The sequence below is a fragment of the Cordyceps fumosorosea genome (assembly GCF_001636725.1).
Source record: "Cordyceps fumosorosea ARSEF 2679 chromosome Unknown scaffold_2, whole genome shotgun sequence".
NCBI classification, from domain to species: Eukaryota; Fungi; Ascomycota; class Sordariomycetes; order Hypocreales; family Cordycipitaceae; genus Cordyceps; species Cordyceps fumosorosea.
The window spans coordinates 1045598-1061999 of NW_017387302.1; the positions used below are offsets into that span (position 1 = coordinate 1045598).

At 55.2% G+C, this 16402-nt stretch overlaps 4 protein-coding genes across 4 annotated transcripts; 2 read left to right on the forward strand and 2 right to left on the reverse strand.

Annotated features, from left to right (window-relative positions):
* Positions 1-1429: 1429 nt before the first annotated feature.
* Positions 1430-4372, forward strand: ISF_01480 (UBA-like protein; the record flags this gene model as incomplete). Its single annotated transcript, XM_018845087.1, has 4 exons — positions 1430-1727; positions 1870-2973; positions 3033-3065; positions 3123-4372. 4 exons carry the CDS (start codon positions 1430-1432, stop codon positions 4370-4372), a joined length of 2685 nt encoding a protein of 894 aa, XP_018707853.1.
* A 1787-nt stretch (positions 4373-6159) lies between these two features.
* On the reverse strand, positions 6160-7703 carry ISF_01481 (hypothetical protein; the record flags this gene model as incomplete). Its single annotated transcript, XM_018845088.1, has 2 exons — positions 6160-7515; positions 7599-7703. 2 exons carry the CDS (start codon positions 7701-7703, stop codon positions 6160-6162), a joined length of 1461 nt encoding a protein of 486 aa, XP_018707854.1.
* A 2947-nt stretch (positions 7704-10650) lies between these two features.
* Positions 10651-11848, forward strand: ISF_01482 (ser/Thr protein phosphatase; the record flags this gene model as incomplete). Its single annotated transcript, XM_018845089.1, has 3 exons — positions 10651-10800; positions 10853-10913; positions 10971-11848. 3 exons carry the CDS (start codon positions 10651-10653, stop codon positions 11846-11848), a joined length of 1089 nt encoding a protein of 362 aa, XP_018707855.1.
* An 872-nt stretch (positions 11849-12720) lies between these two features.
* Positions 12721-13693, reverse strand: ISF_01483 (Methyltransferase type 12; the record flags this gene model as incomplete). Its single annotated transcript, XM_018845090.1, has 3 exons — positions 12721-12791; positions 12856-13573; positions 13634-13693. The coding sequence occupies 3 exons, from the start codon at positions 13691-13693 to the stop codon at positions 12721-12723; spliced, it is 849 nt and encodes a 282-aa protein (XP_018707856.1).
* Between the last annotated feature and the right edge of the window lie 2709 nt (positions 13694-16402).

The window sequence follows — 16402 nt, forward strand, 5'->3', positions numbered from 1 at the left end:
AGGGAGTAGCTCCGAGAACGCGCTAACCGAGAAGAGCTACCAGTTGCCGTTGCTCTGTAGAGAGCCTTTTTGCTGCTGCAGTGCGGGAAGAAAGAAAGGTCCTGGACGGGACAGCGTACCGAGACATTCGTGAGCCGGATCGAGCACGGATAGATTTTTTCGTATAGCAGCGTTTGGGTATAACATGTTATTACTCCAATGTGTAGGCCGAATCTGGCGCGGTGGGACCCTGGCGATGTGTCGTCGCTACTACAAGCCCCTATCAAGTACATGGAATTGCTCGTGTGCCAAGGGAAAGCGACGTAATCGCATGCGGGCGCGGAGACTGTGGTGTAAGGATTTGTTTATTGAATCATGGTTGTCTGTATTTTGCCGGATTGCTTTGTTCCCGCAGACTTTCCTGCGAGAGTAGGTTACAGGGAGGACAATACCTACATAGGTAGCCGGGTGGGCTTGGAGGGAGGTAGCGGTACTTGGAACTTCACGTTGCCCTGGGTAGCAAGGAGGTCAAGGCTACTTGACTAACGTTTGCAGACGAATGGGTACGAAGGTACGTACCTACCGAGAAGCGTGGCCCAGCAGCCAGACAGGGAGGCAGCGAGAAGCGAGAAAGTGACTGTGAGCTCGGAGTAAGCAGGGGACTGATGCAACTATTTTTTCAAGCATAAAATAGTTAATTTCCATGTATACTCAGCGGTGCACAGTACGACATTATTGAGAGCACAAAGGTAACCTGGGTTGGGTGGATGTGCTACCTTAGGTACCTACCCAGGTATCTAGCGGCGGTCCCCTGGTCTCTCACCCAAGGCACCGCGAATACAGGTTGGGAGGAGGTACAGTACGTTGCGCGATCCACTGCTGTTAGGTGCATTCATCGCCCCGTGTACCTGCCTTTTCAGGTGCCAAGGTGAGTCGGCAAAGTACCTGCATACAGTAAACTGGTAGAGAGGTACAAGCGCAAAGTGCTGTCATCGCCGCTAAAAATACAGGGCTGCCCTACCTACCGAGCCTGCAGGCGGCGCGCAAACCTTCACATCCTTCCGCTCCCTTCCATCCTTGCTCGTGCTTGACCAGCCAAAATCGGCACCGCCAAAACCAGCAGCACAGCACAGCACAGGCACCTTGGCGAAAACCCTCCTCGCCTCCTCCACTCTTCTTCATCCTCTTCCTATCACCAACAATCACAACCGCAACCACCACCCCCATCGGCGTCGCTTTTGTCGATACAGCCTCCATCTAATTTTCCGTCGATTCGGACTTGGTAGCTGGCGTCGTTTGTTTACGCACCGCTGCCTGTCCTCGTTTGCTTGCAGAGGCCCTCTGACCGGCCGCTGCCCTTTTCACACGTTCAGTTCCTCCCAAACTCTGCCTTCCCAGCTCCGGCTTACCCTCTTCTCCATCACACCAATCCTCTCAATCTACGCCCCTCATGTCTGAGGTCACATCACGGTCCTCCGCCTCGCGCGGTAGAGGCTCTGGCCGCGGCGGTCGCGGTGGTTTCGCTGGTCGCGGCGGTCGCAGACCCAACGGCTCCGACAAGCCTGATCACAGCGACTCCCCTGCCGCCTTTGACGACGACGCCGACCTAGGCGAGCTCCGAAAGCTGTATGGAGATAAGACTTCTGTCATTCGCGAGATGTTCCCAGATTGGTCCGAGGCCGACGTCCTTTTTGCCCTCCAAGAGACAAACGGTGATCAATCCGAGGCTGTCACGCGCATTGCCGAAGGTACGTTTACTTTGCTTCTCTTAACCCTACAGTTATCTGTCAACCGCGCACAGTAAAAATGACGCAAACCGGATGCGTCGCCTGCCAGTTTTTTCTTAATCTTTTCGAAATCTCCCGTCGCGTGGCTAACCCTGCTCCGTAGGTACCATTTCTCAATGGGGCGAGGTCTCGAAGACCAAGAAGCCCGCTCGCACAAAGGCAAAGGACGCTCCGGCTGCCGCTAGTACCACGAACGAACAGACGACTGCTCCCCGCGCCGCTCGTGGCGGCCGCACCGTGTCCGAAGGTGGCCGAGGACGAGGCCGAGCTACAGAGAGAGGCGGTCGTGGTGGTGCCCCTCGTGGTCGCACCGCCCAGCCCTCTACTAACGGTGCCACGCGCAGCAAGGAGAACCAGCAGTTGTCCGTCCCTACTGAGGAGTCCTCTGCTTGGGGCGAGACAAAGATCAAGGCTGACCCCGTTGAGACCAAGCCTGTTACTGAATTACCTGCCAGCCAGCCTGCTGCCGCCGCCGCCAAGACATGGGCCAGCATGCTTCGTCAGTCCACTGCCGTTGACAAGCCTGCTCCTCTGCAAGGTCACCCCAAGAGCAAGCCCGCCGAAGCTGCTGAACCCGCCGAAGCCCCCCAGGCTCTTCCCACTCCTGCCCCCGCCCCCGCTCCTGCCGCCGAAGACACGGCCAAGACCGACGAGAATCCGACCCCCGTTGCTACCCACGCCGACCTGGTTATTGAAGAGCCTGCGCTTCCTCCACCCAAGGACGATCTCACAGAGACAAATCTTGAACAGGTTATTGACGACTCCCAGCCAGCTGCGACTGGCACCGCCGCAAGCACTGCCGCTGACTCTTGGGATCCACGACAGAGCCCTATTAGTTCCAACGCTACTCCTCTATCCGCTGCTCACCAGCAGCACCAGCGGGCGCCAATCAGTGGCTACGCAGCTTCCGCTCTCAAGGCCACCACGGACAGAACTTCCCGCCCGCCCGGCTTCCAGCGCCGTGTTCTTGACCAGGAAGAGGCTGTCCGCATGCCCGGAAACCGTGAGGTTGATCGCGCTGCTGTCCAGTTTGGCGCTTTCAATCTGGGCGAAAGTGAGGAAGATATTGATGGCGAACGTGAGGACGCGGAGACTCGCGGCCAGCCCCCTGCCGATTCTCCTGTTACCCAGCCTCGTACTTCACTGCCTCCTCCTGTTGCTCAACCCTCTGCTGTCCCGGATACCTTCCCCAAGACCGCTGCTCCTGGTATGTGTTCGGTCCCGACGCCGGCTACCTCATACACTGCTCTTCTAACATTTTACTAGGTGCTGCACCTTCTGCCCAAATCCCTACGCAACGTAAGTCAATCTGCATGTGTCCCTTCTTAGGCGGCGTTTTCGCTAATTGTGGGATAGCCGCCCAGCCTGCTATCCCCGGCCAACAGTATGGTCGTTTGGGTCAAGATCCCACCGTTCAGAAACCTATCGATCCCTTTGGTCAGCAGACCCCCGCATCTCAACCACCCTTCGACAGCTTCCCTGCCACCACGCAAGCCCCCTCCCAAGGCGCCTTCAGCTCTGCTCCCTCCGATTACTCCAACTACTACACGGCCAACAACCAGCAGGATCGTAGCGCCTATCATAACTACTACACCCAACAGTACGGTCAGCAGCAGGTTTCTCACGGCCAACATGATGCACAACAGCGACCTCTTGGCAGCTACAACGCTGCTCAGGCCGATAGCTTGAGCCAATATCCTCAAAGCGCAGGCTCACACGGCCAGCCTCGTTTTGGCGTCGCTGCCGACAACCAAAACAGCGGCCACTCCACCCCTAACCCTGCTGCCCAAGCCCAGCAGCAGATTCCTCAGGGCCAGCAGGCTCAGCCCGGTCAGCAAGGACAGGCTGGCACCCCTGGCTCCCAACCCCAGGGCCATGGGCAACAGTACCCTGGCTACAACCACCCCTCCTACTACCCATACTACCACCAGTATTACTCTGGATATGGCCAGGGCAACTTTGGTCCGTATGGAAAGGGCGGCATGTATGGCCAACCCTATGGCGTGTCTCCCAATGCGCCTTATGACCACGCCAGCTCTCCCGGCAATTTCGCTCCCTCCAACGCCCACCGCGATAACAGCGCCAGCTCTGGCCTGGGTGAGTATGGCCGTGGAGGTGCGGGCCAGACTGGCTCTCAGCCCGGCCTCGGTGGTGCCGGCTTTGGCGGCTCCCATGACGGCTTTGCCCGCGGCGGCTCTGCCTTCCAGTCGCAGGCTCAAGGGTTCAATAGCCAGAACCAACCTGGCGCCGGTGCCTCGACCGGTGATGATCTGAAGCCTTTTGGTGACGGTAAGGGTGCCCCCGGACCCTCCCCCTCTCTCGGCGGCGCTCGCCCTGGGTCAGCCACCAACACCGGTCCGGGTGGTCAAGCTAGCGGCTTGCCTCCTCAAAACTCCCAGATGAGCGGTGCCTACGGCGGCTACCCTAACCACCTGCAGGGCCATGCTGCCCATGGCAGCGGCGCCTACGGAATGGGTGCTGGTGGTGCTGGTGCTAACCAGCACGGTAACACGCCTTACGGCTCCTACGGCAACCAGGGGTTCGGTAGCGGCGGCTACTACGGTGCCAACCAGCAGCAGCGCGGCTGGGGTGGCAACTACCATTAGTGGGGTAGAAACCGTGATGAGAAGCGGCGTAGCCGCCAACGTCGCGGAGGCATGTGCTTCCGCGAGACCGAGAACCGAGAGGAGCGACGAATGCGAGCGCTTGCGCTAGTCTCGCCACGGCGCAGCTGAATGCATTCGACGATATGAAGCTTGCACGACAATTTAGTCGGCAGCGAAATGTATTTTGTTTGTCACCGGGAACCAAGGTGACCAGGGGCTGGGACGGAAATGCGAGACGGATGGATTGTCTCGACTGTTCAACTATGCATAACGTGTACGATTGTTTCTATGGACTGGTTTTTTCTCTCTCTTTTTGATTTTGCTCGTTTTCTTATTCCCAAAAAAGCCACCAAAGGAGGATATGAGGCAGATTCAACGTGGAGCACTGGCTACGTGTATTTAACAAGGAGCTAGGGATAGGCCCAAGTGAGTTGGGCTTGCCGTCGACGGCCTCGGCTGTTTGCTTCCGGGAGGTGGTGCGGTCGGTATTTTTGTTTTCACTTGCACTGCAATAGCAATACGAAACGGAAGGGAAGAATAAAAATGTCTATGTTTATGGGAACGGGAAGGGAGACGAATTAGCAACGGCAAAGGAAAGATTGGTCCTACGCATAGGGGCATGATGGCTGTTCGGCATGAGAGGATGCAACGGAGGCGTGTATAGTCTAGACAGCCAGAATGAACGCATTGATAAGGGGACTTTTTATCTACATTCATGATGCGTTTCTCTATTATGATCTTTATCGCGGTGTGGGTGCTCTGTAGCTGGGTACGCGGTGGTTCGTCCTATGTTTTACTCGACGGTGCAAATTCCTTACGCAGAGATGGGTAGGACAGTGCGAGGGTCAGGCCAGACGTCTAGCTCGTCCAACTTGGTTCTATTAAAGCCTTAGAGTAGTTTTTATTCGAGTAGTTTGAGCAACGAACTGCGCCGGCAATTTAATCTCGGACCGGTGGCGGTACTGCATGGACTGCGTGGAACGACTATGGTCGCTTGAGAGTTGACCAACATGAGGGCCATGAACAGGTACGACGGCGGCATCACAAGTTGCACCAATAAACATGTGGAGTTAATCAAATGTTTTGTCCTCAATAACTTCCCTGTCCCTGAATTCCACCATCAATCACTCCACGCGTAGTTATGAAGAATATGAACCCTGCTTTTGGTTCCCAACCGCAAAAATCAGAATCCCCGAGGGAAGAATAAGTAGACCAAGCCTTCCAGCCCCTCCAAGGCAAGAAAGCTTTATAAAAGCTCGCAGTAATCAGGAGCAAAGGCAGTTAACCAACTGAAAAGAACAAAAAAGGGAGGGCGGGGAAGAGGAGAAGGGTAACACGAATCCAGACAAGAAAACGCAAGAAAACACAAGATCGGCAGCACAGGAACTTGTCCAGTGAGAAAACGCCCTCCGGGTAACGCAAGCAATGGACCGCACTGCTAAGACAGCAGGCAAGAATGAAAGAAGAAAAGAGAGTTGCAGTTGTAGAAAACGTCTTTTGTGCTGAGAATTAAAGTAAGAAGAATACCAAAAAGAAGATGTGGTAGAAGCCAAAGGGCCCGGGTGGAAAAACGGCAAGTCGTCCTGGCAACTCTTCGTTTTTGAATGAATAGGGAAAAGTCCACAAATGAAATGGAGAGAAATGAAGTCGCTTGATCGGCTATGAATGAAGCCGACATGATCGGTTGCTATAAAAACCAAGTGAGAATGAGAAATAAAAAGGCTTCAAGGGCAAATATAATGGGAAAAGATTCATAAGTCGTAAAATGGGCTACAAGAGCACCGGCGTTACATGACCACACAGCAGCCGCAACCGCCTTTCTTAGTATCCTCGGGCTCAACCTGTGGTACCTGTTGTATTTGCGGCGCTGCTGGCGGCGGGCCCATCACCGCGGTATTGGCCGGACGCGGGCTCGGTACGGGCGTGCCCGGCGGTTTATCAATGATCTTGGGCATGGTCGAGTACATGGAGCCAGTGCGCATAAGCGGTCGGCTTGTTATGGCCGGCTTGAGCGGCCACTCCTCCTCCGCCACTGCCTCTCCCTCCTTTTCTGGTTCCGCGTCGGGGTTGGGCTTCGGTACTGCAAAAGAGTTTGTGTTGAGAGGGCGCAGGTCCTTATCGTACGCGTCTCCAAAAGTACCTTCCTTCTCCATTTGCTCCTGGGCGAGCTTTTTGGCGACAAAAGGAGGAATCTGTTGGTCGGGCGGCAAACGGGGATCCGGCTTAAACGTATTAGCCATCCAAGGAGGCTCACCCTCGGGGTGCTTCGCTCGGGACGCCGTTCGTCCATTTCGAGTGGGTGGGCGGGATCCGGAGCTGCTCAGAGAATCCTTGCCTCTTGTTCCAGGTCTCGTTGGAGTGCTGGAACTGTTTTTGCGTGCGTGCTTCTTGGGCGAGGAATCGGTGATGGGCCGCTTGCTGTTTGGTCCGGCGCTGCCGGAATCTCTAATAGCGGCACTGGCGCTGCGGGAGCGGACCTTGTTGTATGCTAGGCCATCATCGTCCTCGTCCGAATTCTGACGCGCTGCCATGGACCCGTGCTCAAGAAACTCGAGGGAGATTGGAGCTGGGCTAATTTTCGCGACGGGAATGCGCGTACTGCCGGTAAGGGCATTGCTGGTAAAATATGAACTGGAATCGGCTTCAGCAATTTCCTGGGGAGTTCGCAAGTCCCAGCTCGGCGGTGACGAGAGCGGCGGCTCAAGTGAAGTGGAATCCTTCTTGGCGCGGTTTGTATTGGGGTCGGACTCGGTGGTAGCAGCAGTATGGCTGAGGCGGCTTTCATTTCGGCGTGCAGCGCGGCTCGAGGATCTTCCTTTCGGTAAAAAAAAGCCAGCGGCCTCGAGCTCCTCGGTTTCAATTCTGGCCAGCTTGTCCCTGTGGATCCATTTGGACTGGTCCTGGCTGTAAACGAACTGGTCGCTCTTGGCCTTCTCTTCCTCTGAGAGGCCTGGTAGCAACTCTCGCTGGTGGTCAGAGGATTTGGACCACTTGGAGCTGTGAAGATTATCCGCGGACCGCATCTTGCGGGCCGTTATATCATGCGTGTATGTTCTGGGTGCGGCGCGAGCATCGTGTGCGGGAAGAGCAGAAGACTGCAGAGACTCTTCGTAGGAGGCGGTGGTCTGCTGAAGGTGTTGATCCTAAGCATTGGAAGCAGGGCTTGGTTAGCCTCGCGACGCGTGATAACGTTGGGGACGGCCCGGCCGAGGAGGCAATATCATACCTCTCCGTTGACTGCAGAATAGTCCCAATTGTTTTCATCCCCATGGCTGCTGCTTGGAGGAGTCAAGGCCGACGCCGGGGCCGGCACAGAGGCCACGGCAGCCATTGCTCTCTACCAAATAGAGCAGTGGGATTGTAGTGGTGGTTGAAATCAAGTGTGACAAAGCGAGGACGGGTGGCGGGCAAGGCAGCGCCCTGAAGCGGGAGAGCAGCACAGGCTCAAGACAAAGGAGAGAGACAAAAGTCGCGCTGGGGGAGGAAGCCAGACACAATCGAGCCTTTGTTTGGCGAATGGCAACAAGGTATGATATGGCGGAAATTGCCAACGGGCCAAACTAAGGTGTGAGGAGATTCGGTCTCGGAACGGCGAGGCGAGTTGGCGAGGCAGTGCGGGAGAGCTGCGTGGTCAATGGCTGGAGTGGTGATCAGAGGTGGCTCATGAAAGGGCCGTTGCGGAAGCGTGCAAAAGACAATGCAGTCTGGAAGAGGAGAGTGCAGTGGAAAGGAATGCTAACACAAACCAGTACCGATAGGCATGGGATTGGCGAGACCAGAAGAAGAAAAGATGAGAGAGAAAAGGAAGGATGGACTAAGCGGAGCAGGGCCATCCATGCATTCACTCACAGCAATGCAGATTGGAATGGGTGGTGGTGCGGCGTGGCGGTGGTGCCGCTCGAGTGGATGAAGGGACGGACGGGAGTGGATGGGGAAGTCGGGCCAGGGTGACTCTGTGACTTGATGGCTTGCGCTGGGTGTTGTGATTGTGATGGGTGCGTGATGGGTTATTGTAGTGTTGTAGTTCGCAGTGGAGTTGAGAGGGAGAACGGAGGCATCACAGGCGAAACAATGCTGGTTGGATCAAACGGTACACTGGTCTCCATGGAGAGACTTGGTATTGCTAGAACTGTACCCAACATCATATGTAGCCAACAGGGCAACAGCGGTACCTGTTGAGACCGGAGCTTGGGCAGTGCATTAGGTACCTTACCTACAGGAGTCACCCACAGCACATTCTGGCTTAAAATACAGCGCTGGTTTCCTATAAGCCCCGCTGTCCACTCGGCCGGGTACCCACTAAAACTTTCGCTGCATTTTCTTTCTTTTTCTCCCGCCCACGTCCAGGGTCTTGCAACTAGCTGGTGGCTTGCTCGACAAATGAAACACGAGAAGCAAAAAGAAGATAGAGAACAAAAAGAAAGGATTGGGTCAGAACAACTACAAATGTGTGACTGGTTATCAAGAGATTTTACAGTTTTCTTTTCTCTCAAGCTTTTACTAGTATGATGCGTACAGACACAATGGGTCAACTGTCTAGTTGTAATTTGCCATTCTACACTAGCCCCCCAGGCTGGAGCAGGTACTGCTACAGATTGATTGGTCTACATGGGGTTCTAAAAGCCGTGCACTACGCCGGCATCCAGGGCATTGGATGAGCCAGTGGGAACATGAAGACGCATCACAATCGAGTACAGGTACCGACAATTTAAAAATGAAAAAGACAGACCTATTTTGGGCATGTAATCTGTACCAGTACCTGGTCAACCGTGCCCGCTTACTCCCCAGCTTCCCAATGCCCCAGGTTACGTAAGGTGAGGTAATGCGTACCTGGTCTGTTTACCTGCCACCCGGCCTTGTTGGCCAGCTACAACACCACAATCTCATGGCTTTAATTAAACAAAACCTATCGATTTCTATCACGCTTGCATCATGATCAAAGGCCGCTTTCTCCGCTGCCGATTGCCCCCGTTTACTCCGTACCAGGTACACCGTTTCTGCTCCTTCGCCCAGAAACGGTGTCGACGCTACTGCTGATAGCGCCCTCCGCCGCCAGGATGCTCAAGATGATCCTTCGCAAGTTCCTGTACTAATTCAGGCACAATCAACTCCAAGTGGGCTGACCCAAAGGTCTTGTGTTTGCCTACCAGTAAAAGTTTCCAATGCATCATCTACGCCCAGGTACATTGCAAACTACAGAGTATATCTACCACCGCTTCTTCTCTGACCGTTCCAGGAAGATGCTTCGGCAACAGCATCTCAGAGTCGCGAATCCCATCCACGCCGAAGCGCATATTCAAGGCCGATCAGCGCCGCACGGCTCATTCGCCTGGCTCGTGCAGCTGGCCCAATTGCCCAATTGCTGGGGCCGCCGAGATTACTACTCTACTACACAACATTAGGCCCTGGTCCAGCCCAGAAGTACCATGTCATATTACTGGTAGCACCTTCAATAGTTCTAGTCTGGCCAGAAAATATTGGCAGAGCTGGACCAATACCTCGGAGCTCGCTCCTTGTGCTTTGCGCAAGGTCTTGGTTGGCCAAGAATCCAAGACTGGCTCTCATTCGATCCGTTGTTGCCGTCGCTGGGCCGGGCTGATTGCACCAATGGTGATGGAGAGATCACCACCTACGGCGAGACCCCCATTCATATCATGCACAGTACTATATCCTCGCCCCAATCATCTGGTCCAGTGACACTACCTGAGTCGGGGGTGCTGCCACGTTTATTGATAGCTGTTTACGCAAGAGCTTCACTTGACCCATCATTGAATAGCTATACGTATAGCCATATCGCTACTTTATGAGTCGCTAATAAGCAATGTCAAACGCTCGCACGCCCATACGAGAGGGTTGCTGAGCCATCACTGACCCTTGCCTGGACCACGCATTCGGACCTGCATGGCAGTAAGGCATCGGGCACAGTATCTACCTATCGTGGCCCCTCCGATGCCACGTCCAGGCCGAACTAGCAAAGCGCACACATCTCAATCAAGGCCACATGCATGGAGTTGACGATCTCTTGCTGGCGCTACTGCAAACAGGGATCCACTGGTGAAGTTGAACGTTGACAAGACCACAGCAAAGAATACAGGCCCTTGCCTTCGTTCTCATAATGAACCCGAATCAGACTTTCGTGTGCATCGCAATAGCAAAGATCAGCAGTCCGTGGGAGGCAGACTAACACATCCGCGCCCTATCGCGATGGTAACAGATAGATGGTGGGGTTCTGTGGCTTCTCCCGTCAGCCTTCCCACCTTTGACATGCCTCTTACACAATGGCGACAACAGATGGGACGAAACGTCGGCCCGCTCGCCGCACCCGCATAGTTTGCATATCAGATACGCATAACTCTACTGTTAAGCTCCCGCCAGGTGATATTCTCATCCATGCGGGCGACATTACCAACCAAGGCAGCTACTCAGAGGTAAATAACATCAGCATGGCGTGGCCGCGGCGGTATGCTTACAAACCTGTAGCTCTCAAAAGCGGTCAAATGGCTGGAAGGACTACCATATGAAGCCAAGATTATCGTAGCCGGTGTGACTATTTGCTGCATGCTATCGTCGACGCGGCAAGGTACTGACGCGCGTGCAGGTAACCATGATATTACGCTCGATGCCGACTTTTATGCTAGGCACGGTAACGAGTTCCACAACAAGAAGCCAGAATCCCACGAAGAGTGCCTAGCGCTTCTGAAGAACTCGCCGGCGCTGACTTATCTGCGCCATGAGACGGTCACCGTCCGACTGTCGTCGCCCACCGGGCCGCGAACCGAGTTGTCCATCTTCGGGTCACCGCTCGCGCCAGCTTTTCACCACTGGGCATTCTATTACCCACCATACTATCAAACGTCGCGCTCGCACGATGAACCTTGTCCGGAATCCGTTGGTCTAGATGACAAGCACTTCGTCTCGCCGTGGGACGACATTCCGGCGCGCGCCGATGTTGTGGTGACTCACACCCCGCCGCGCGGCCATTGCGACGACCGCGGCGGTGTCGACCGTCCAGCAGGGTGCGAGGCTCTCCGCCGCGCCCTGTGGCGTGTGAGGCCACGGCTGGCCGTCTGCGGACACATGCACGAGGGCCGGGGTGTGTCGCGTGTGCGTTGGGATTTGTACCGAGCATACGGGGAGTTAGACGACGGCGACGGTGCGGCACCTCCGTGGCAGGACCCGGGCGCTGGGATCAACAATAAGATCAGCCTTGTTGATCTCACGACGAAGAAGGCGATTCGACCGCTAGATAATGACGGGCTATGGTGTGAGCGAGGCAGCGGCACTACTGCGTCGTCTGTCGGGGGCGGTGGCGGGCAGGCTCTCGACGACGCGAAAGCACCCGGCTGGCACGGGCGAAGAGAGACGTGTGTTGTCAATGCGGCGATCTTGAAGAGCAAGTTTCCGCACGCTGGCGGGAAGCAGTTTTATAAGCCCATCGTGGTGGATCTCGATCTTCCAGTCGTGGACGAGAGCTGACGAGATTGCCAGCAATTGGACAAGCAATCGGCAGAAAGGCTGCCCGGTCCATGCAATCATAATGTCTTTGAATTATCCATTTTTGTCATCTAGCTGATTCACGTCGTGGCAAGAAAATTCCAGCTTTGAGTTGAGCTTGCTCATGGTAGAGTTGGCATATCTTCATGCTGCCTAAGTCAACAACGCTCGTGAAATTGATGAGGTCCGGTCTACACGAAGTAAATCAAGAATAATCCGAGCACAGAAACGTACCACGTGCGCAGCTTACGTCTTTGCGCCACAGCCCTGACGGGTCGTCGCCCTGGAAGTCTGCCGGCCTAATCTTCCATCACCACTTCGCTCAGCGGTTCTTGGCGCTCGATGCGTTTCACGGTTGACAGGATCTACGCTGCAGCCCTCCCCGCCCGCCTCTCCTGTTGTTCTCTCTGCTGATGCTGGGGTCCCACGGCGTCGCATGTGATGTGCTGTCGGCTCCGGCCTCTCCACGTATGACGTAGTGGTGCCGCCGGGCAGGACCGCATATGGATCGCCGGGTGGAGGAAAGAGAACGGAGGAGCATCATCGATCTGGGTTGCCCTTTTTGGCCAATGAGGGGTACATAAATTGAAAGAAGATATTGCCCGAGACCCTTTGATGGGCAGGTCATTGTGCTGCTGCTTTTGTTTGCTTGGCGTTGGATGTATCTTTTTGTACTGTTTTTGTGGGAGTCCCTTGGGCATTCAACGTGGTTGATCTGCGTTGGTGTCACTTTGTAAGTCCTTTGACAGGAGTGGGCGTCAAGTGCAGGGTAGAGGGTAGCACGAGAGGAAGATGTTGGAAACAGCACGGAAATAACTTTTTTGTCTTCTCCAACGGTCTGTATACAGACAGTTTCAGTCCTTGATGGCTTGAAGGGTATATGACAGTGGTAGCCGCCAGCGCTCAGTCTTGAGTGCGTATTCGCCTTGTGTATGTTAGCAAAATGACCAGAGTGCGACATCGAGCAACAGAGAATGAGAAACACTCACCTCCGCCAATGTCCTCCATCTGACCCGGGAGGGCGTCCCACGGCACGCTCTGGTGCTCCGCCAGGCCGGTCACCCGCAGGCCGGCGTCCAGCAGCGCCTGCACAATCTCCCCGAGCCCGTGGCTGAACTCCGCCGTCACCGTGTGCTGGAACTCGTGCGGTTCGTGCTCGACGTACGTCACGCCCTCGTCGAACAGCAGTGGCCGCCCTTTGCGCTCAAAGTACGGGTTCTTCACCACCAGCTCCTCGCGGTCTGCGGCGTCATCGAGCGCCCACAGCATCGGGTGCCCCTCGCGGAGGAACAGGCGCCCGCCTCCAGGCGCCAGCAGGCCCGCCACGACGGCCGCCCACCCCCGGATGTCCGGGATCCAGCAGAGCGCGCCGACGCCGGTGAAGACGAGGTCGAACGAGGCCGGCGGTAGGACCTTGAGGGCGTCGTAGACGGAGGCCTCAACAAAGGTGAGGCGGTCACCGCCGGAGGCGGAGGTGGACAGGCGGCGGGCTTCGGCGAGGGAGGCCGACGAGAAGTCGAGGCCGACGACGGAGGAGGCGCCGAGACGGGCGAGGCTGAGCGTGTCGGTGCCGATGTGGCACTGGAGGTGGGCGCAGCGCAGGCCGGCGAGGGAGCCGAGAAGCGGCGCGTCAAAAGCGACGACGGGGGAGATGTATGAGGGGTCGGCGATGAAGGCGGCGAGGTTGTAGTCGGGTGAGGCGGCATGCTGTTGGACGAGGGGGTGTTAGAGGGGAGTGATGGAGAGGAGGCGCGGCCGGGAACGTACAAGCGGAGCGCGCTCATCCCAGTTCTTCCTGTTGAGATCTTCCCAATCCACGTTTTCCATTTTTGATGGCTATTTCATTTAGAAGAACATTCTTGGGGAAAATCAAAAACAAAGCGTCCAAGCTCAACGTGTGTATATATCGTAGCTTTAATGTCGCTGCGCTAGACCAAAGCCAGCTCGCCGAGCGGGTGAGGATGAGAACATGGTTCTGAAAGGGGCAGCTCGTATGAGCTGCGTTCGGCCTGACACAACGGGGTGAGTGACGCATACACTGCCAAAAACTTTCACTGACATTCAAGGACGAGCTGATGAAAGAGAAGCAGTCCTATCACCGAGGTGGGCGCTGAAAGTGGCTGATTCAAAGCCGTACGCTTGTCACGGCTCTCCATGGTGTAGTAGTCAAAACGCGCCTATTGCGTTGAGTGATACAGGAGTGTTGAGCAATACCGTGTTCATGTACTTATTTATCGAAAGTACGACCGCTTTCACGAACCGGCCGTAGTCCTCATCCCGCGACGGGTGTCAATGAAGCGGATGTCGCCCATACGCAACAGGGTAGGTGGCCGCAAGGACTTATATGCGACCTGGACTGACGCCACCAACAACTATCCCAGACTTCTTTCACATTGTAAGAGAGCACATCAAATGTATTTTAGGCTTCTCTTTCTTCCGAGAGTCTGCTCCACGACCGGAGCCGCATCACATGGCCTCGGGACTTACACCACACCATCGACGTCGAAGCCGTTGCCCAAGTGTGCAATCCCAACTTGTAATACGAGCAAAGGAATGTGCCGAATGAACAATCTCATATACCATTTTATATCCTTGGTGCCTTCTATTTCTTTATGCGGTTACATTTCTTGAACACTGTACATGTACAGAGCGCGTCGAGGTCAGGCATCTGGCCGCCACAAGGACCGTAGCTTTGGCCAAGGCAGGGAATATGCGAGACCACAAACGTTCTTTGTCGCATCCCGTTTTCTCTTTATCTGCATCTCGTTTATTTTCAGATGCTCTGGCTAGGAGCGGAGGAGCAGTCGGTACACATGCGTAACTCCCACGCCATGCCACGAGAAGTACCAGCAGCCGTCTCAATCCGTGCCAAGACAGTCTTTACGACCCCTAATCTACTACATATATTCAATAAAGCTTCCATGCAGAGAAGTAGCGTCGTATTATGCAGAACCCCGACAAGCCGTCCGTTCAAAGCCCTTTGCTTAGTCCGGATCAGTCGGCGACGGAAGCGCCGTGGCGGTCCCGGCTTCGGCTGCGGGGTATACATACATGACCAAGCTGTATGATTAACGTCAAATTGGTTCATGCGAGCGACGGGGAAATACTTGACAGAGGTCCATGTGACGCATGGTGCATTTGATGCATGTCGATACTGTACATTTGCATTGTTTTGAAAATAAAGTTAGGACCCTGTGCAAATTGGTCAAAAGCTTTTGCTTAGCTAGCGCCACGGCCGTCGGCGTCGGCGCACTTCGGCACATCCGTGACCATGTATATCGCCACCACATTAACCTCGTCAGCCGATATTCGTTCAAAGCGACACCACACGCGTCCGTCGTCCCGTGGCGAAGCATCATGCTTTCTTCTTTAGTTTTCGTCAATATCAGTCATCGGAATTCACTAGTCGGTCGACTGTTCCTCTTTCTCTTCCTCTCCTTCCTTGCACCGCCATCACATCTCGACGGCTTGTCCCGCGCGTGTACCTGCTGGTACCTGGCTAGCCCAGCTGACGGGGTTTGGGTTTGCTCCGCGCCGTCGTCGAATCCCGTAGGCAAGCACTAAAGCAGTGCAGGTTCGTAACCGCCCTCGTCATCTAGGTGTGGCTTGGGCTCGGATTCATTCTTCTTTCGTCTGGCTATCTGGTTCAAGTTGCTGGTTTCGTTAGGCCCTCATGTTCATGTGCTTCGATGCCGCGCACGGATTAGGGTGTGAATGTTGCTGTATCATTGTCAGATCCGAGCCCAACAACGCCTTGCCTCTGTAGCCGAGTGGAAGGCGATAGCTCACTTTCTTTGCCTTGCCTCTACCTGGCATCGCCTATGACAGTTACTCTGTCTCGGCGACCCTTTTCCTCTGCTTGAACGCCTTGACCAATGCAAACGACCTGCCACGAGTTGTCTGGCCCTGCATCGGGCAAATAATCCGTCCTTTTGGTGCATAATTGTCCCCTAATTGGTGCCTCGCTGTACAACGTGGCGAACAAGTCAAGTTGGTGGGTGGTGTTACCCAACGCTGGATGCACAGCTGTCGTCCGCCTGCTTACAAGCGGTCGTTATGCGGGTTGGCCAATCCAAACCGTCTGCTCGGTATGTAGTCAACTCGTACAAAAAAATGTGGCGTCCTTTGTTACGACGTGAGCATTCCCCAAGTTTAAAGAACGACGCCGCGGATATCAGGCGGCACGCATCTAGCATTGGCGATTCGTCGCTTCCTTTCTAAAGGCATCCCCGATCTGCGGAATGGGCTATGCATGGGTGGTGGGAAGTGCGCTGTACGAGCTTGGTTGGACTTGGTAGGCAACTGGCCTTAAAACGTGCCTTCAACGTGCCATCCCGCGCGTCGGCACTTGCAGCTGAAGATCGACCGAAGGACGGCACGAATACAAGTAGAAAGGCAACCCAAGGAAGGGTGAGCACTCGATGTGCCTTGAGACCTCTTTGTCTAGTTAGTCAAGTCGGCTGGGCCGCCAACCAGTCAGGTCAATCCGAGGGAGGGCCTTGGGCTGGTGGCTTGGGCCTGGCGGTTAGTAGTGCG